This window comes from Periplaneta americana, chromosome 4 (assembly GCF_040183065.1).
Source record: "Periplaneta americana isolate PAMFEO1 chromosome 4, P.americana_PAMFEO1_priV1, whole genome shotgun sequence".
Taxonomy (NCBI): domain Eukaryota; kingdom Metazoa; phylum Arthropoda; class Insecta; order Blattodea; family Blattidae; genus Periplaneta; species Periplaneta americana.
In genome coordinates, this window is record NC_091120.1 from 102692775 (window position 1) to 102715535 (window position 22761).

The following is a 22761-nucleotide window of genomic DNA, read 5'->3' on the forward strand; positions in this document are numbered from 1 at the left end:
CTTATCGGTTTGGAGTGGATTAGCTCTTCTGCTAGGGTAGGAATGTGAAACAAGAGAGCTTCATTCGAAAAAAAATCATGATGATGAAATGATGATGATGATGATGATGATGATGATGATGATGATGATGATGATGATAATAATAATAGTAATACCCACAATAAATTTAAAGATTACTATGACGTTTTTTCATGTTTCTCAATTTCAAAGTAGGATACCTATGTCATGCTAGTGTTTAATCAGCGTGTATATTATTTATGTACTAGAAAGATTTTAGTTACATTTCAGAAGCCGTTCTGCTTCACTGACACCGACAGACGCTCTATTACTTTTCATTCGGTAGAGATATAGTCCAAGCTCACACAACTTAACAGTTTTGGTACCAACTTCCTAGCTCTAGTAATAAGTAAAAATTGCTCTTTAAACGTTTCTTCTAATAGAACAAACGTTTTTGCATTTAGAGGATCGGAAACAATAAGAACTAAACTTATATTAGAAGGAAAACCTATTGAACAAGTCAACTGCTTTCATTACCTCTGTTGCAACATATCATATTCGAAAAACGAAGATTTTGCAAATAAAATAAATAAATTCAATTACATATGTGGTACTATAAGAAGATATTTAATGACTACACGGAAAGACACCAAACTTAAATTTTACAAAGTGGTAGCAGTTCCTATTTTGATGTATGGTGCAGAATTTTGGGTTCTAAATAAGAAAGAAGAACACAGAATAGAAGCTGCAGAAATGAGATTTTTGAGAGATATGGCTGGATATACTTTATGGAATAGAAAAAGAAATGATGACACTCGAAAAGAACTCAAAATATTCAAATTAACAGAAAAAATATCTCGATATATGAATTATTGGATGAGCATCTACAACGGATGGAAGAAGACCACATTCCAAAATTAATCTTAAATTATAAACCGAAACGTGTAAGGGATGTTGGCAGACCGAGGAGGAGATGGATAAAGCAGTTGTAATTCATGAGACTGGAACGAGCCAGTTAGGGCTTAAGCCAGATGATGATGATGATGATGATGATGATGATGATGATGATGATGATGGTGGTGGATCCGAGGTCCAACGCCGAAAGTTACCGGTACTCAGCAGAGTGGTTATGGAAAAAAACTCAGAAAAACTCCAACCAGGTAACTTGTCCCAACCAGGATTTGAACCCGTGCCCGCTCGTTGTCACGGCTAAGAAGGCTAACTGTTACTCCACAGCAATGGACTACAAAAGTGTTAAGAGAGAGAACGTAACGGGTAGATTTTTAGACTTGGAAATGCTGCAGAAATAGACTTGAACATTTCCTAATGGTCATCAAACAGTGACCAACCCGGTTCTGGAATTGAGTCTCTTAGACATACTCAAGCTGGCATCTATTCCACAAAGGTATGGTGTTGTACATTACAAGTCAATTCTCTATTAAGTAGTAAAAATACTAGAGTTTCTGTTCCACAAAAGACTTTCCTATAGTAGTACTTTACCACTCCATACTTACAAATTACCAATGAAGCTTCATGATTGTGTTCCACAAAAGTACTAGTATTTGTAACTTACTAGTGAATTGCCAAGTATTCTCTACCAATGAAAGGAGATTAATACGTTCATCTACTAATGCTATTTAAATATATTTATTTTTATAATATTAAGATTTATTTTGATAAATATGTGCAATAGAATATCTTTTCTTGCTTCTATTTCATTCAAAAGAAACAATTTCATTTCTTTTTACATTATTTCAATAATTTTGCAGTGTTGTAATTTCGTAACAATTAAATTTGGGGGTGAAATCGTTATTAGTGGCATCTGTTGGCTAATATGGGAAACTATTAATCAGCATTAAGCGAGGATCACGGAAGAATACAATAATAAGGAAGTATATTTTTCATTAATATAGAAATAAACCAAAATAAATAATATTGCAAGGTTGCAAATTCATAGAATCTACTCATCTTTGCTGTATAACCTATGGTAAAATACATTACGATTAAAGCGACAAACATAACCTAATTCGATTAATGGAATACGAAGATAACCAGCTGCTTCATTTTATGATGTATCGTAGTATGTTTTTTGATATGATGTCACTAGTAGCGATTCATAGGTAATGTACAACACACTTTAATTCTTTTGTGGAACAGAAAGACTCAACTCCATACTTTACAACATCTTTCACCGGTAATTTACAATGTACAATACCATACCTTTGTGGAATAGGCCCCAATTCACCTATTCACGGTATTAAAAAGAAGTAGTCAATATGGCTGAACATGTTCGTTTGGGATCACAACAATTTTTGCACCAATATAAGTTATGCCATATTTTTGTGAAAAATAATGTTAGGCAATGAAAGGGAAAATGTAATATAGAGTCTAATTTAAGTCAGTTACAGCTATAGAACAAATAATCCGCAAAATAATGAAATAGAGTTCTTGCTCTGAGCTTCTAAAAGGACATTCCTAGTCATATGTCGGCATGACATAAGGATATTTCGTGATGACAAATGAGAAATGCAAAACAGTTGACAGAACCTTAGTTTTTACGAGAAAGGGGATATTTCACGCTCTTTGCGTAAGTTTAGAGTCATTCTCCACATTTCGATAGCCAGCTATAAAACATTAAAATCGCAAATCCTGTCTGTATACTTACGAAAACAATACCATCCGTTGTCAAATGCGCTTCGCTTGAACTCTCTGGAACTTGTTTCTGATATAGGTTGTACTGAAGAGCTACGAAACGTGATGTTGTTTATTTTGTTGGCGCCTACATCATATTCATGGCAGGATATAATAAATGAAGACATTACAAGGATTATTATCCTCGTGGGAATGTAATAAAGTATTATGACTTACTGCTAAGCAATTCAGTGTCCATTTCTTCATATACAAAAATATGTGACTAGAGAACGTGAACAATATCTCATTATACATGTTAAAACAGCAGCTTTGAGATCGAACGTTGAAGCCATGATCATGAGTTCAAATCCTGCCTCTCCCATATACGTACAATGAATTTTGGATCACCCGTATCAGCCTTTTACTCAAACACTATGGTTGTTCATGAAAAAAAATTTGATAACCAAAACCAATGTAAAGAATCGATTGGTGGTAGTACCATTTCACGTAACAAACCGAAAGTAGGGGTACCTGTGGTCAACTTCGAAATTTCAAATTAAAACATACTAGGTTATTGAAGGTACTATTGGAAACTACTTTTAAAAAGGAACAACTTTTACTGAAACATTTATTTTCTATTTGGAAAATTACATTCACAAATGAAGAAGCATTCGACATGTTGATGATATGATGATACTTGGAGAAAGCCATCGGAATTGCAGAGAAAAGAGTGATATCCATTGCGTGTCCATCATTCGTACAATGTTTTCCAGCGTCTTGGAAAGCGTGTGCGTACAAACGGCGTGGTGCAACCGAAACACTACAAGGGTGAGCGTATCAGACGACCTGTGAGGATTGATAAAGAAGCTGCCGATGTCCTCGTTGCGGTGAAAGTTAATCCTCATGACTACACAAGAAGGATTGCTCGTGACTTAGGATTGTACTATAGTACAGTGTTTAGAATTCTCAAAGACAACAAATTTCATCTATACCATATTCATCTCCATCAGGAACTTAGGGGACATGACTTCCAGACTCGTGTTGATTTCTGCAACTGGTTTCTAAACACGGACAGTGATTTCGAGTTCAGTATTCGGTGGACTGATGAGGCAAATTTCAAAGTAATGGTCAGCTGAATCTTCACAATGCCCATTACTGGTCTCTGGTTAATCCACACTGGCTACGTCAAGTGTAGAGCATAAGCACATGGTGTGTCCTCTCCAGATACAGAGTCATAGGACCATACTTTTTTGAGAACTTGAATGTTAGAACGTACGCACGCTTCCTCTGAAACATTTTGAACCTATTGCTTCATTATGTTCCCCTTACACTTCGGTTAACAATGTGGCTTCAGCAGGACGGCTGTCCGGCTCACTTTTTACGTAGGACTCGGAGAGTTGTTAACCGGTTATTTCTCCTACGGTGGATTGGACGAGGAGGACCAGTAGCTCGGCCGTCCCGATCTCCTGACTTCGTTTGAAATTATTATTTTTGTGGGGGATAATTAAAGACATGGTCTACCAAGTGCATTCAACAATTAGAGAACGTACGAAACAAAGTATTAGAGAAACTTGTGGGGTCTCTCAGCTGTGCTGAAGAGCTCCGTGCAATCACGGATGTTAGAAGGAGATCAGGACGTTGCTTAGCACAGGGTAGCGGACATTTTTACTATGAAGAGTGTACGTACATAAACAACGTACAGCTTTTCTCAGAAGATACCGTTTTTATTGCTTTGTGAGTAAACAGTAAAAGTTTTTAAAAAGTTCCAGTAAAAGTCGTTTTTTTTAAGTAGTTTCTAATGGTATCTTGAATGACCTATGTTCTAATTTGAAATTTCGAAGTTGACCACAGGTACCCCTACTTACGGTTTGTTACGGGAAATGGTACTACCACCAAGCGATTCTTTACGTAGGTTCCGGTTATTAAAATTATTTTATTAACAGTCAGTATCATATAATTTTAGAGAAAAATGGCTGATTCGGGGTCTGAAACGCCCGGTATATTATATACTACTTGGAGATGATTCTCTAGCGTCACTTGACTGCTATTGTCAGAATAAAACTCAATTCTAAAATAATGTAGGATAAACTCTTGACTGGAGAATTAAAATACTGTATTTAGAGTGAGCAGGACATAACGGTGGGAATTAGCGAAAGGGTGGGAGGATTCAATGGAATGAGAATGGAAATGACAGTACTGTATAACTTCGGATTTACCCGTATACATTGGGTGAGATAGGCTTATATAAAAAGAGGAAAATACTGAATTGAACTTTCTCATGAGTAAACAAGAGATTCCTCATTTGAGCAACTACTCCCTTTCAGAAACATAAAAACGAATCTCTTGAACTGATTAATTACTCTCGTCGGAGAGTAATACTGCAGTTGTAGACGACAGCGACCATCGTCATATATGAAGTAGGTACTGATTACAAATAAATTTGGTAACAAACATGTAGGTAATCGTCTTTGTTCCTCTAAAAAACCTTAAAACTAGTGACTGTTACAGAGAAATCAATCTTCGCGAGTAGAATCTGCTGTAGTAGGAAATTTGATGGAGTAATTTGCTTTATTTTCAATTACAGCTAACACTTTAGAACATGTTATTGACACTGTGCTTTGATTTACAACGAGATTTTCTCCCACTCCAGTCAGAAAACCTGGATATCTTTGATATAGAAAAAAGATTCTCGTCCTCTGTGCTACATTGCAAGTTTTATTGGTTTCTCCTACAAATGTCCTGCCATTCATTCCAGGTGATATTTCTGAAACCTATATGTAGAGCTCCATAATCACGTCTAAATAAATCTCTTTGAATTTTATAAATCTTCCTTTGCCTTGACACACCTATACATTCCTCCTTAACCACAAATGTTACATTTACTCGCAAAATGAGCAACCTATTAGAGTAACTTCAAAATGTGTAAGTAGTTACTCTCTTCTGATTAATTACGTGTGCTTTTATTCATTCGAAAAATCAAGAGATTAATCTCGTCGGAGCAACTACTCCCATTGTGAGCAACTACTCGTAAACAAGTAGAGAGTAAAAAAATATTTATTCGTATGGAATTGGAGTAATTTCTCCAAAATTTCGAGAAAAAAAATCTTACTTACTTTATGCATTTTACTGTTTCCGATCCCAGTGCACGTAATGAGTAAGGCGCATATGTCACGAGTTTGAATTTCGCCTAAAAGAGTAAAAAATATTACAGATAAAGAATGAACTATTCAGGAGTATAATTTCTTTAATTGGCTAGAATTCTAAATTATTTCAATGTACCGAAGTACATATGATATTTCCATGCAGATATTCTGCGTCATCATACGATGAAAGAGTAATGGAACGGAGAAAAATTCCCTCCGGCGCCGGGATTTGAACCCGGGTTTTCAGCTCTACGTGCTGATGCTTTATCCACTAAGCCACACCGGATACAACCCCGAAGTCGGACAGAATTGTCTCTGATTGAGTTCCAACTCTTGGGTTCCCTCGTATGTACTTAGGTATTAAGTAAGTAAGTAGTAAGTAAACGGGAAGATATTTACAAACTATTTTTGTTGTATTGTATTCCCCACACTTCAATTACTTCTCAATATAATCTCCACCATTATTTATTTTTTACCCTTAAAACTAAAGAATAATGCTATTTTACAAACGAAGACTATACGAGAAGAATGAGGTAAGTAACATGTTTTGCGAAATTGAGATATTATTTTCATTTCGTTCCCCAAGGCCTAATTTATCATTCCATAACAAGTACATGTTGAAAATGAGGTTAGTCACTTGTAAAATTAACATTAAGAAAATAGCGTAAAGGAAAAGAATGGAGTAAGTCATCTCAAAACCTAACAAGAATGAGGTAAGTCAATGCAATGGATTCTGTATTGACGTGTTATTAGTTACTGCGTGTGTACCTGCAACAATGAACTAGTAGCATTGTTCGCAGTTCTGTTAACAGAATATCGTTGTTGATAATGCTAAAATTATGTGGGACTCGTCAGGTTAATTTAGTTTTAAGCATTAGTTCATCAGATTCAGAAGGCTTAATACCGACACAACTAAGAAAGAAAGTGTAAATCATACGGAAGAATTGAGATTGTAAACAAGAAATTAAGAGTACAGAGTCACCAATCACATGAAGATTGCAGGTGTAAAAGGTACAAATGTTACAGAGTGATTACTAAAGATGAAAGATTTGCTTCAATAAAGAATTTCAACATTTGTGATCATGGGATGAACAAAGTTCTTATCTTACTGGGTTATTAACTATGTTGCCCATAAAAAAGAGGTGTGAAGATGACGCTAAGTTGCGTGACTCTTCTTTCCACAATAAAGTTCGCACAAAAAGGGATGACCTAACTGAAGAAATTCCAATGTAATCAGCGTAAGAAGTAATCACAGCAGATGATTATTTAAAATAATAAGATTACCAACACTATTATTAATTTTATAAACGAATCTAATTTTATGTCCTTTTTTAATCTCAGATCTGCTATCTACAGTATCTACTCAAATATAAGCCGAACTTTTTTTTTTTGCTAGACCGATGAAATATACCTGCGGATTAAAATCAGATACCAGTAATATGCAGGCATGAACGATGTAAATATCCAACAAGATTTCAAGAAGTGCTGTATAAGATGGGTGTGAAGATGATATTCTTTGGGACAATGACAATGTTTCAGACTCATGAGAAGAGGAAAATGACAGTGAATGAGTGAATATGTGTGTACACATTTTGATTCTCTGTTCTTTACAGTCAACTTATAATGAATAATAAAAATTAATTTTGGATTAAATCATTGGTTGGGTGTGATTTAGTCTCTTCATTTAATCCATTTGATATCTATTTCACTGTCATATCAATACAACATTGAGGGTTAAGTAGGGGGCTGAAATTTCCTTTTCTTCCCAAAAATTAAACTAAAAATGTAAGTGTGGCTTAAATTCAGGGGCGGCTTATGTTTGGGTAAATACGGTATTTCGAAAGAGAAATATAATGATCAACAACTCAAGAAATTTGTAAGACTTGAGGCTCAACAGTATTAGTCTCTCCTTCCAAGGAAGACATAAATTAATATGTTTGAAGTAGGCAACATCAGGTTGAAAAATAATAATGTTTTCTTATCCAAATTTCGTGTATATTGAAGTCACGAATTCACATGCCTGAAGGTTATCAAGTTCAAAACGTAATAAGACTTTCTTAAACTAATTTTATGTTTAAGCCTACTGGTAATTTCAGAAAACTTCATTAATGTTGCATTTATAGAAAAGGGCACCAACATAGCAAATCTCGCTTTCAGGTGTAGCTCCCTGTGAAGCTGATTTGAATAATTTCAAGGGAAAAATTGTTACGAGGTAGAATATCGAACCCGGGAACTTTGTCTAAACTCACCAAGGCTCTACCAACTGAGCTACCCGGGATCTCTACCAGGCCCCGACTCAATTTCTCTCTTTATATCCATAGACCTCAAAGTGGGTTGACAATCACCAAGTAACCAACACTGAGTACAGACAAAATTACTCGGAACCAACATTGTTAAAAAATAAATAATGAAAGATATTGAGTTGTAACAGTAAGATATAACATATAATTTAAGATTTATAGAAAGGATACTGAATTTTATTATGTATTTACTTCATTCTTCCTGAGTACAAAACCACAACAATGTTCATAATTTTATTTCTCAACAATGGTGCAATGTTGTAAGACTTGAAATTTTCAAGTTTATTTCATTTATAATTCACGAAAACAGATTTAAATTTTCACAAATGTATCATTAAAAGATTTTGAGTTATTGAGTTTCAAACTTTAAAATTGCTCTCCTGAAATTTTTAATAAAAGTGACTTATCTCGTTCTTTCCGTGTGGTCTTCATTACAATCTGTCGCACAATTTACAAACAAGTAGGCCTACCAGCTGCAGTGGAAAAACCATGTCCAATGAATGAATCGTAATAGACTTCCAAAACCCATGCTTCAATAACTTACCCAAGGGAAGAGATCTTTAGCCGTCCAAAATAAATAAATAAATAAATAAAAATGGAGGACCGAGAATGACTCGCTGAGACCGTAATGGGCCTTGGGCCTTATACTTGTTATGATGATGATGATGATGATGATGATGATGATGATGATGATGATGATGATGATGATGATGATATCAACTGTGGATTTTTGTTAAGCGTCAGAAGGGAGATAAATGACAACGAAAGTATTACGTACTAGGTTTTTAAGAGAGGTTATATCATTAAGCTAACTTCCTATCATGTAACTTACAGATATTTTTGTTGTTTAGGGCTAAAGTTAATCTTTTCATTCTATTGGAAGAGTTGTAAAACCAACTTCACAGAGAATTTGACTGGATTACTGAAGGTTAAGGATGGGGCAAGTCTATACTTGTTTAGGCCAGTCACATGGGTCCAGTGTGCTACTTCCTTAGTAGCTCCTTGATCAGTCCTATCATATTCAAGCCATCCAAGACGTTGTACGAACTTCATGATGCTCAAAATAAGTATGACGCTGAGGTGACCGTCAGGAAAAAATTGTCCCAGTAAAGTTCATTTTAATTTTTTATGAGCAGGACAGCCAGTATTAACGGGTAAACCCATTGTGTACAAATAGTACTTTGAGATACTTAATCTGTAACTGCAATGAGGAAGAATTTTACAGTTAAATGTAGGGAACAACTTGTCATTGAAATGGATTCTGATTTACGATACTCTTTTAACCGCAGCCGACATTGTTTACCCATCGTTCGGCAAATTTTGTTTAGGCCGGTGTAATGTCTATCTATGTATCTATCTATCTATCTATCTATCTATCTATCTATCTATCTATCTATCTATCTATCTATCTATCTATCTATCTATCTATCTATCTGTCTGTCTGTCTGTCTGTCTGTCTGTCTGTCTGTCTGTCTGTCTGTCTGTCTGTCTGTCTGTCTGTCTGTCTGTCTGTCTGTAACTACCTGCAAGTGGAAGTGTAGCGAGGGAAGCAAGCTTCTCAGTCCACTTCTCCTTTCCCCTTATGTGCAAGTAGGTTTCACGAGGTACAGGGCAGTTACTTTATGGTGACAGCTCTGGGCTGGCGACGCAGTGGTTTGGGCGAGTTCACTGTTTGTTCGAAGGGGTGTTACTTTTAGTCTTCCCCTGGCTGCGCTAGCGGTCACATCTCGGGAACGTTAGTGTGGGCGTACAGTCGCGCTAAGGACGTACTACACCACCACTGTCTTGTATATTGCAATTTAGTGTGTTTGTTACGTACATTTCATTTAGTTGACTTAAATAGTTGTAGTGTTTCTGTTTTGTATTATTTAGTATGTAGTATTTATTGTCTAGATTCACTGCTATGTTCTGTTTGTGAAAATGCTGCCTGTTAGAAGCAAACTGAAAGGTCGGGTATTGCATTCGCAGTCGCGAGACGTCGTGAGCAACGTGTAGCGCTTTATGAAGATAGCGTCGGAAGAAAAAACGTAACAAATGTTGGAAAACTTGTAGCAGAGTTTACCGCTGTATCTGAGAGCTGTGTCAGCCAAATAATAAGGGAGACTAAAGACATTGATAATCGGCGCCAAAATCAACTGTGGACAACTTTAATGAAGCTGTCATAAGACCAACCAAAGCACGAGTTCTATATTTCACAGAAATAGCGGCCCACACTTAATATATATATAATTGAAATTGAAAGACTGTCGACTTTCAGGGAGGTATCTCGTCTTTGGGGAAAGTTATTTTGAAATTAGGATTTCATTGAAAAAAAAACACAAAATAATCGCCAAATTCTGGTCGAGCATCACAGCATTGGGGCCAAAAGTTTGCAGTATTTGAGGATAATAAAGAAGTACAGAGAAGAAGGCCGCTCCATCTTTTACATGGATGATGATGATGATGATGGTGGTGGTGGTGGTGGTGGTGGTGGTGGTGGGAAAGGTAACAGTGAAGCACTGACGAACATTACCGATATTTCCGCATGAGTATATTTCATTGTTAATTAGTGATTAACTGTTAAATACAGTGATTCGATTGCTGCACAGTGTATTTCCACATTAGTGTTTATTAGTGATTATTGTTCCGAACTGCTGCTCATTGTATTTCCACATTAGTTTACTTCTTTATTGTTTATTATTGTTCCGAACTCCTGCTAATTGTATTTCCATTAGTTTACTACTTTAGTGTTTATTAGTGATTATTGTTCCAAACTGCTGCTCATTGTATTTCCACATTAATTTACTTCTTCAGTGTTTATTATTGCTCCGAACTCCTGCTCATTGTTTTTCCATGTTAGTTTACTTCTTTAGTCTTTATTATTGTTCCGAACTGCTGCTCATTATATTTCATGTTAGTTTACTTCTTTAGTGTTTATTAGTGACTACTGTTCCGGAGTATGAAGTGAACACAGTGACAGAAGCCCAAAATTATGCAGACGTTGCAACGTGAGACTTCATTTCTAATATGACTGTATTTCCCTCCCTCCATTCGCTCCGTCTCGGGTCGGTCTCCATCCCACAGTCGACCCTTCTCCTCTCTCGCGTCGACGAGCTGTCACCATAAAGTAACTGGGCTGTACCGATTGGCTTATAAGTGAGAATATACGTATTAGTTCTGTTGACCTCTTCTTGAGCCATAGGTTTCCTGAAGTAGTCTAAATTTATTTTTACTTGGTGCAAACAGTGTTGCTGTATTCTGGCTAAAGGTATTAATAGGTTATTCACAAATGTATTGTTGAAGGACTGCACGTGTAAAGCGGTATGGCATAGTTGTGCCCCAGTCAATTGGGAGACCTAGGCATGGCATAGTTGCGCCCCGAAGAAATCAGGTAGCGGAATGGACATGGCATAGTTCCGCCCCGAGGGGCATAGTACACACTAAATTGATTGTCACGAAATAAATAAATTAGGCCTACTTAAAATATTATAGTAGTAGCTGCACTGAAATCGGGTAGCATATGATCAATTTTACTATTTAAAATAACTCTATTATATCGATCACACACAATAAATGAACTGCATTTTTTGTCTGTACACCGATATCTTAACCCTACGGTACAGGGTTTCGCAAATCGAAACCTAGAATCATTGTGAATTATTAACTCTTTACCCTTTTCACTAAACTTAACATTCATTTTAAATTAACCTCACTACACGCCACAGACTAAGTGAAAATCACTAATAAAACGTCAAGATTGCTAAGGTCCCTTATTCCAACGACTCACTCATTTGAATATGTCAGCTAATAAAGTAGCCTACTGCCAACCTCATGGTATTCATTTTAACGGTAGGCTATCGATAATTACTGCATAAACAGTAGAAAAACAGTTAATAAAGTACTGCCAACTTCATGGTGTTCATTTTAACGGCATCGATAATGAATATTAAGTCGAATAAGAAATCAATAAAGTTGGTTGATTACGAGTCTCGAGTTCTCGTCTTTTTCTCTACTTATTTCATCGGGGCGCGACTATGCCCACAAAACAGGGACCCTTTTTTATCTGCTGCAACTTACCCGACTGTGGGGCGCAACCATGCCCTGCCCGTGTAAAGCGCATTATTTCCACTGTATCTCAGAGAAGAAATTAATCTCATTTTGAATAGAAATACTTATGTACGAAATTTAATATATATTACTTACATCGAATGTAGCCTATGGCTACAAGTTTGTTTGGTTGAGAAAAACTAGAGCTATGTAGAAAAATCCTAAAAAAATGTTGTACGGAATACTTTTAAAACCTCGCAACGAATACAAATATGGCCATATACTATAAAATCGTATCATCCAGTGAGTAATACAAGTCATGTGAAATGAAATAATTAGGTTTTAATTTTTTTATTATTTTTAAATAGCTTTGTACATCGAAGACTTCTTCGGTCAAATCGTATAGTAGTATAACATGTTGTGTTTACATACTGCTAAAGATGGCTTCCAACCATACCCGTAAATATGATTTCCTGAAAGAAAAGGAAAGAGTAATTAAAAACAAAGTTATATAAAAATTATAAATAAACACGTCGATACGTAAAGGAAATAACATCGTCATCTTCACAAATGACGCGTATTACGTATTGCGACTCTGAAATTAGTAACTCCACCTCTTTCTAGGCTTTCCAGTTGTTTTTTTTCCGTATTCAAAATCTACCATTCATACCTATTTTCTGTATTTATGCTGTTTTCTTATTTTGTACAGCATAAGTACCGATTCACAGCTATTAAATTCACATTTAAGTTGTTCCAGTCGTTTAACACTGCTTATTTAAATATAAATTTAAATATAGTAATTATTAATAGCCTGCTTAATATAATTTAAAACTATTGATTCATCCATTTATACACTTATTTATTTACTTATTTGTAGATCTACAGTAGAGTTAAACCTGTAGTACAGAATAAATATAGGAGTAAATGAATGAATACTGGTTGAGTGGAAGAGAAGATTTTATGGCCTTAACTCTGCCAGTAGAAATAAACCTATTAAATGAATGAATAAATAAATAAATAAAGTAAGTAAATAAGTAAATGAATGAGTAAATAAATAAATAAATAAATAAATAAATAAATAAATAAATAAATAAATAAATCAATGAATAAGCAACAAAATGTTTCTTTAATGTACCATATAAGAAAATACAGACTGTATATGTTTGTTTTATAAATTTCGTTTCATAATTGCTGACATCCTAGACAATTATTATAACCGGCCATGAGTCTTGTAATAAGCTATGTGCTGAATGATAATTAGTATTTCGATAATCTGTGCTCTACCTAAGAGAGACATTATTTTAGTTTCCATTATTGAAACCTTACTAAAACATTAAACTTTATTAAAGAAGTTTCAGATATGGATCTTCAGACTTGTACTCTGGATTGTACTCTAGACCAACAAATAAATAAGTAAATGAATAAGTATAAGTGGTTGAATAAATGGATGAATAAAAGTATTAATAAATGTATGAATAAACAAGAACACTAAATGTATAAGTATAAATAAATAAAACTTATTAGGAAGTATATTTTCATCTTCTTACACTTCAAAGGTCTATTATTCCTCTAATGCATAATGTCCAATTGTAACTCGTACGAGGTAACACCTGGCTTAAGCAACCTGCAGTGCATATTCTTTAAGGTCGTTTTTCCTATTTTGTACATGGAAAGTTACTGACTTTAGCAGAGCATGCTTGATGTGCAATATCTTGGTTCTATAGGCTTTTGGACACCCATGCTCTAATGAAACCATGGCAAACTGAGTTCGCATAGTTTATTTCTCACAACTCCAAATTCCCTTGCAAGGACGCGCGTGGGTATAGTTTTAAGGTATTTTCCTTCAATTATCGATTTCATTCGATTCCATCACCGGGCTTGCGAATGTAAACAACCTTATATCTACTTCCTTGGAATTCGACTTGATAATGAACATAGAAAACAAAAAGGTAATACAGTAGCACATTAGCAATATGATTTATGAAGAACATCAATTTAATATTGAAGTTAACAGAAAAACACGAAACGGTGTACAATTCGCATTAAAGTTTAAATCTATTGCTATTCTATAGGGACAAGACAGATTGGCGATCCAGCGGTAGGGTATTATTAAGTCCTGCCTCGAGTAACGAGTAAATCTTGTGTTAAACAAGATTTACTTTGAAACACGACACTGCGTCAATCCCACAGACATCCGGAAAGTCTGAAGTAGACGAGGAAGTAATTGAATTGGGGGAGAAAAATCTCGAGCTAGACACAGGCTATCCGGGTTGGTTCAGTGTGCAGCTAAGAGCAACTCTGTTACCAAAATACCCTTTCACGCATCAGTGGATTTAATTTTTACCTTCTGAGAATGACAAGTAGTCATATATTGTTCTATTTTCAGGCTATTTCCACAAATTCGCAAGAGACATTTCACATTTTAGAATTTAAAACAGAAAGTGTGTATATAAACAAGCCACACTCTCTTGAAGAGCTGGAGAAATATGTAGGCGAGTGCTGCATTAAATAAAGATTTGCAAAAGTTGTTCAGAATTTTTTACATCGGTAAGAAAAGTAGACATAATTTTTAACAATGCTTTCATAAAAAGTAAGATTACAGTTTTTTACTACCTCTTACCAGCGCATTGTTTGTATCGGGACTACAGGCAAAATCACCGCCGATTTGTTTACCTAATTCATTCACTCATTCACTCATTCATTCATTCATAATTTTATTTATTTTATCTGGTGGAATTAAGGCCATTAGACCTTTTTCACACCACCAGAAATACGTACATACACAAAAATTTGAAATCAATAGTTTTGAAACTAATTTATTATGAACGGGTAATTACACAAAAACTTACAAATATACGGAACAACATTTACAATTATTACTGTAAGACGAAACTAAAAAACACGAACAACAACATTAAAAGGTTAAATTTGTATACTGTTAAACAAAGCTTAAGATCGAAATTAATATTATGAATGTAATAAGTAAAAGAAATACAGCAACTACAAAAATATTATCTGGAATCAATAATTTTTCCTCTTACGCTACATAATTCTGTGCAGCCACCGGTTCAGTGTAGTTTATTTCACTTTATTTATTTATTTATTTTTTATTTATTTATTTATTTATTTTTCTAATAATTGTAACATAAAATATAATATATACAGAAAAACTTTAACTCGCCCCTGAAAGAGCAGAACTCGTGCTCAGGGGCGAATTCCTGAATTGAAATTAACAAATATATAATACACTTTGTCTTATGTCAAGTGCGCAAAATTTAAATTTTCAATTTTTCAATTTTTATAAAATCCATACATAACTTTTCAAAGTTAATACTAGAACTATTAGAATTGACAAGATTAGGGTATTTAAATATAAATTTATTTCATATTCTTGGGCCTAAATTACTACTATGATCAAATATTGTAGTAGTGTTGCATTTTTGTTCAAACAATCTTAAAGTATTCATACCTTTTGTTTCGTAACTATGAGAACACAATTCAAAATTATTTCGATTTTTCTGTATATAGGCTATAATAAATTTGTCTTATTTTAAGAACAATAAAGTCTAAAAACAATTTTTGAGATGGAAAATCAGTAGGTTTATGAAGACATATTTTTATTATTTTCTTCTGTAATAAATAAAGTGGATTAAAATTGGATTTAAATAAGCTACTCTATCCTATAATTCCATACATAATTACCGATTGAAATAAAGTTAAGTGTATTGTGCGTAATAAACTTATTGACAAGTAATTCCTCAATAAAACAAAATAATATAATATTTTATACAATTTAATACAAAGGTAATTAATATGTGGTTCCATTTTAAATGATTGTCTAAAATTATGCCTAAACACTTAACTTCAGAGGACTCATTAATTAGCGGACATTTACACTGTATAAGGCAACAATAAGAATTATGTAATTTAATACTTAATATAGATGTAGGAGGTTTGTTACATTTTTTCAGATAGTGAGAATGGAATAATTATGGTTTTATTTTCGTTGATAGAAAGATAATGTTATGTGAAACCATTTTTTATTAATTTATTTGTATTATTATATGCATCATACCACACGTAAAACTGTGTCATCTGCATAAGAATAATGAACACCATTGTATTTTTGTAAGTCAATTTTTAATTGCAACATAACAGGAGAATTTATTGAATCTCTTTTAACACAAACTAAGCCAATAAGCGTCTCGCACGATATTAAGTCCAAGTCAGCTTACCTCAGAGCAGCTGCTTTCCGCACGGCCAGGGGCATCCCCACCAGGTCGCTCCACTCTAGCTCGTCGCCTCCTTTGAGCGCTCGAACTTCGTTCACACTTGGAATGGCCTGCTCTTCAAAAGCAGTCTGTTGGGATAACAGTTCACAAATATTTAGTCGCTAATACTAACATTCTTTACGAACATAAAGAGTTTATTTTCAATAGGACACGTGCAAATATGTTGTCGGCAAGTGGGGATCTGGTAGAGTAGTTGACAATAAAAGTTAACGTGTAATAATATTCCTACTTTACCATTTCCTACAGATATTGAAAAAGAAGCTCAAAAGTTTCAGAAAACTTCAAATCCAATTTACAAATTTATCATTGCTATATTTATAAATAATGCTGTAGTGATGCTCAAGTCTTGCAGCATTGAGCAGGTAATAAACAAAATCGCCGTTTCATGTGCAATCTCTAGACAAGTTCCTTTTAACATACCTCATTTTCAAAAACTTCCGAATAATACGCAGATTTATGCAAAGATTTTCTTTCATCAGATATTTCTTTGTATACATACAACAGCGTTACAATAATTCTAACATATTTTCTGGGTTGATCATAGATCATAGTTTAATACAGAACGTGGTACAGGGTAGTTATATCCTGGGAAACAACGTATTGAATATTTGAACATTTACAAGTGTTTATTACAAGATTACCAACTATTCAGTATTTCTATGAAAATGTAGTATATCGGCTTGTCACAAAAATCAAAATCTAAGATCATTTGAAATAGATATTTCAATGCTAAAAATTGAGGAAGTTTACAAAAATTAATGCTCAAATTTTATTATCTGCACGTTCCGTGTAACTAAACCATTAGTATTGTACGTGGCATTAATTTGTGAATAAACGGTTCACATTATGCAAGAAAGACAGACATAGATTGTTTACCTATTTAATATCTATCGCAACATTCATAGTAAACCTTAAAATTTTGAAGAGGGATGAAAACATCGGCAACGAAACTTTACATACAATTTATTTTTTATTGGTTAAACTATCGTCATTTCACATAACTGTGGTCCTGAAACACAACTACTATGGCGCACGATACAATCATTCAAATTTTATACTCCATAACGTAGTAGTACCTAGTTTACCTACATTTTTGCTGTACTGTAGTTTGAAGTCAAGTCACTGCAGCTATCTACGGGAGGTCTATGTTGTTTGTACAATGTTCTTTGAATGGTTGTATCGTGGGCCATAGTTATGGCAAATGACAGTATGCGTTGTAGAATAATATTTCATTAGAAGTATTGGTTCTATTTCATACGAGTACAAAGAATCATGTGTTGAAATTTGTGCACTCATACCCCTAATAAACTCTATAGAATATCAAGGGAATATATTCCACGAAATTTCAACCTTTAATAAAGACGATGAATGTAACCAATTACTGGAGATTATTTTAAACTGAATCGGTCATTAGTAATACCACATGAGTCCAAATTTTTACGAACATGAGTTACGGGTAATATAACAATCTTGAGGAGTGGACATATCATTTCCTTTGAAAAGAACTTGAGTTCAATCATTACTAAGCAGTTTTTTAAATCTTAAAATATTGAATTCCTTTCAAAACCACATCAGTCTCGGACTCATGTGGTTTTAATGCTGAACAGTTGTTAGATTTTAGCTGCACTAACTGTTACAAAAATTTTCAATAAAATAGTTCATTACTTATCTATACGAGGACACTCGTATCTTCCCTGCTACGGGGAATTCGGTATAACTAAACGACTGAGTCGACACACTGACAGGATCTATGATCATTTTGAGTACACGGAACTAATAGTAAAATCAAGTGAAAGCAATAAATTCACAGCGGCAGAAGTAAAACATGACGATATAATAGATCTCAAACACTGATGATCTCAATACTTCAAGAAAAACACATTATCCATTGTGTCTTAGGGTAAAGACATACGTAAAGACTAGAAGGTTTCGTTTGGTATTACAAACTATGCAATGGCGGGCATTTCTCCGGCATTGCCGCAATGATGTCAGACCTCAGAGAAGCATCAAACTTACCCCCTACCTTCCCTTTCCCCCACTCCATGAAAATACTGCGCGTGTACGTAGTGGATTATACTGGATTGCTGTACTTCGGAGCTTCATTAGTGATACAATGTCTTTCGCAGAATCGTATCAATCGAGAGTGTATCACACTTACAAGAAAGGCGGTTCTTTCATTTCTCATGTTTAGGATCAGTTACAAATATTCAGGACGCGAACTTAAATATATACATTCTTAAAATATATCACCTGTTATACGAGTTCAAAGAACACAGATTCAGTGATTTTCAAAGGATGGAGAAAGATTTCAATATTTTTGCCACTCCTTTTCATGTTTAAATTGAAAATATTATCCCAGAATTGCAGTTAGAGGTACTGGATTTGCAGAATGATAGCCTCTTGAAAGCAGAATGTGAAGGTCTACTGGAGGCTAAAATTTTTTAAAAGATGTCCAGTACTACAAATCCACTGCTTAGACAGTTTGCTTCAAAAATAATGAGTACCGCCATTTCCCATAACTATGGTCCTGGAACATAACTATTGTCCATGATTCAACTATTCAAATTTTGTACTCCATAACGTAGTACCTCGTTTATCTATATTCTTGCTGTACTGTAGTTTGAATTCAAGTCACTGCAGCTATCTACGAACGGTCTATGTTACTTCTACAGTGATCTTTGAATGGTTGTATCGTGAACCACAGATGTGTTCCAGACCATAGTTATGGGAAATGACGGTATGTATTCATCAACCTACCAGAGCGAACAGCCGTTTTCTAAAATGAAATTTATAAAGTCCAGCCACAGATCCCGCTTAAGCGATGCTCATCTCCTTGCGCAACTGAAAATAGCATGCACAGATACAAATCCCAATTTCAAAGAAATTGGTTTGAGAAATGATTAATTAAATATCACGTGAATGAACTCTTCTAATTACATACGGTAGGTAGGAGTGTAGTGGCGCAACTGTCTGTAAATCCGTCACTGCACTGTACAGTGCAACCCCTCCCACAGTATGTAGTTGCCATTTAAATCCTGTCTTGTGGGTTGCGTTCATTTTGCCCACCACTGAACTATAGGAAGTTTATATACGATGCTAGCAACGTCAACCTATATTAACGGACTAGAGACGCATTTATTTAGTCTTGGAAGGGCAATCAAGATACCACCATGCCTACAGAAAAAGCATACATTTCACTGGTGACGATTCATGAAAAAAAGATGCAAGACCTAGGGAAGATCATTCAGTATATCCTCATCAACATGTTGATTTTTACAACAACATATTGTAATGGCCGACTCTCTAAAGCCTTGGAGACAGAGACAGATGATTAAGTAAAAGACCAATCTGAAAATGAAGATATAAATAACATTGTGTGTTTTGTATGGATTTCTTCTTGTCTTTGTAGAGGAAAACATGAAATTTATGTTATTTACTTAATGTTAACTGAGGATATGTGTGTGATTTACATTAAACATGTGGGATATTGGTTTGTTTACTGTGAAATAACTGTTAAAGTCGGCTGTGATATTTAGAATTTTATTTTGTGAAATGAACTGTTCTGAATCTGAAATAAAAATAATAATATAAATTGGTTAAAACTGTATACTAATGTATTTCATGCTGCAACTACATAACATTGTATTAAGGTACTAGTGTTTTTTATACTTGTTAAAACAACATGAGTCCAAGAAGCTAATTTTTTTTACGATGATATGAAATGAGATGATTATAATACCATGCTTTTGAAATAAAACAAATTACTTTATGAGCCCCCTATAAAAATTTCACAGAGGTAACTTAAAATTCATTAACTGTAGACAGGTTTTTTCTATTTTCCTGAGAACGTACTTTCTGTGACTCAAGTGGAATTAAAAATGACCGATTCAATTCCTGATGGAGTGTGTTTTAGTACTAATTTTAAGTTGAATAGCTTGAATATTGTAATTTATAAAGAACGATGTAATTAATTTTGACGCATCGCTCGCTGGGTAAATATTTTAACTATACTGTACATCTCTGCTTAAAGTAGCATAAGTACAACAATATTGATACCATTTAGCTCTTTACTAGAAAAATAAGCCCTAAACTTGTCTCCAAAGCCAAATGATTCATCAGAATTATTGCCTCCAAACTTAGTGCTATCTAATTTTCTGACTGCATAATATTTTCAACAGGAAAGACGACGATGTTCGCTCTCTGAAGGAAACAGCTCCGTTGACGTTCGCTCGATGATATCGCCAACGTTGTACGCTCGGCGAAACCATAGCTTAAGACGAAACGCATATTATTTCGTTATCTTGTTATATTTTGCTGAGGTAGGAGTACAGTTATTTTTAATTTCTATATATTGTGGAGGTGGTACGATCATCCACTCCTCCTCTTTATCTTTCTTATATTGGCTGCTTTCGCCAGGTGGACGGCACATTGGAAGGATTGGATGTGCGCAGTGGAAGACTTTTAGAAATGAATAGTGTGAATTTGTAAAACAAATATAATTAATAATAAGTAACAATGTACATAAATGGAAAATGAAATAACAATAAATATGAAAAAGGTGAGTGAAAATAGGACAAACTAATCTGAAATGATATCCCCAGGATATGTAAATCATGTACGTATCACAAGGCTGAGGCCAACACACTTATAAGTGATGAAACCATCAAATGTGGCCGTCTCTCAACAATCAGTGACTAACCTATTAACCATATGTTCATGAACCACTCTCTAAATAAATATATATATATATATATATATATATATATATAAACTATCTGAATATGAATCTGAACACAACACCCAGCCAGCACATTAACTTAATACATGATCCATTCGACCATAGATACCACTCAGTCTAACTAACCAAACTATAAATACACGTACACTCAATAAGAGAGAAACTCTACCCAGCATAAGGCATTACATGACTGATCACTATACATTACCCATTGCACATATTGATCACATAAACTGTGCAAATTGCACTAACACAAATCTCTGCACTTTACAAAATGAACACCCAACGGAGAGAGAGAGAGAGATGGAGACAGATACACGTAACAAGTAACGGACGATAATTCAAATCTCAAGGATCGTTTAAATAACAACAAACTCGACGCATATGATAACAAAATAGCGGCGAAGGAAACCAATAATCAAATGGAGCAGGGAAAACACTAAAAACAATATGTGAGACCGTAACCGCTGCTCTATCACTCTAACCGTCTCGGAACATAAACTCACGTTTCAAATCAAATCTCATTACATAATTCCCAAATACAATTTACCTCAAACACATATATCTCACAAATATGTTACTCGATGCAAATACTAAAACTTGCCCCCAAGACGTCTCACTAGCAAGCGATGTTTCAAACTACGATCCACTAAAATCCCAAAGACACACGACGCAATATAACTACTCCACTGATCTATCTCCAACACGTACTAAGCCCGAGTCACGTTGTCTATATCTGCCGAGTACCAAAATCCTAAGTCTTGTTAAATGTTTCTGCCGCGTACGAGAGCTTGAATCTGAGCCAACTGTTTCCGTATATCTCCCGCGTACGAGAGCCTAAGTCTTGTTAAGTGTATCTGCCGCGTACCGGAACCCGAGTGACGCTCCGTGTATCTCCATTAAAACAGGTAAACTCTCTCCCCCTCTATCCTCGTGAGACGTAATGAACCGGCGAATAGGTTTATTTGGAAAGAACAAATGAAGGGATTGATAGCGCTATCTATACTGTGACGTCTGAGAGCGCTCTGACGGATGAAGTGACGTACTAGGTGAACGGCCGTGGTAGTGGGCACGGCTCAATGTATATATATATATATATATATATATATATATATATATATATAAATTAAAAATAATATATATATATATATTTTTTTTGTGAATGTAGTTCGCTGAATGCTCGGGCTACTATCCAACATTATTGCCTTTCTTACCTTCAAGCTCGCGAAGGTGCGACGCTTCAAATAGTCTAACAAATTTGAAGTGTCACCACTTTTAGAGTAAACTCGCCCACAGTATCGAGGCTTCTTTCTTGGAGTGTCGTATAGCCTTATATTTTTTGAACTGAAATCCTATCGATTCTATTATTCTTAATGTTTCTTTACAAGCTTCAAATCTAACATTTTTTTTTTTTACAGAATTGCGGTTATTTATGTGAAGTAAACGTTTCTTTGTGAAGAGAATGATAGCACTGAAACATCTGCCTAATCGTGCACTTATTCATGTCTTATGAATCAATTTAAGTAGCTTTCCTATTTCTTGATCTTGGAGTACTCGTGTTCGTTCATTCCGTATAAACTTGTCCTTTTTCCGTGTTCTGTAATTCTCTATACTATCTTTTTATTTACTCTGCA

The 22761-nt window shown here is 34.7% G+C and overlaps 1 protein-coding gene across 1 annotated transcript in view; it reads right to left on the minus strand.

Annotated features, from left to right (window-relative positions):
• Positions 1-12419: 12419 nt before the first annotated feature.
• The window catches only part of LOC138698941 (neuroendocrine convertase 1-like), a 435125-nt gene continuing 424783 nt past the window's right edge, over positions 12420-22761 (minus strand). Inside the window, exons 15-16 of the mRNA XM_069825139.1 lie at positions 16333-16457; positions 12420-12570 (exon numbers count right to left, since the gene is read on the minus strand). Coding sequence (XP_069681240.1) covers positions 12522-12570; positions 16333-16457 — 174 coding nt within the window. The 3' untranslated portion in view covers positions 12420-12521. The remainder of the gene's footprint in view (positions 12571-16332; positions 16458-22761) is intronic.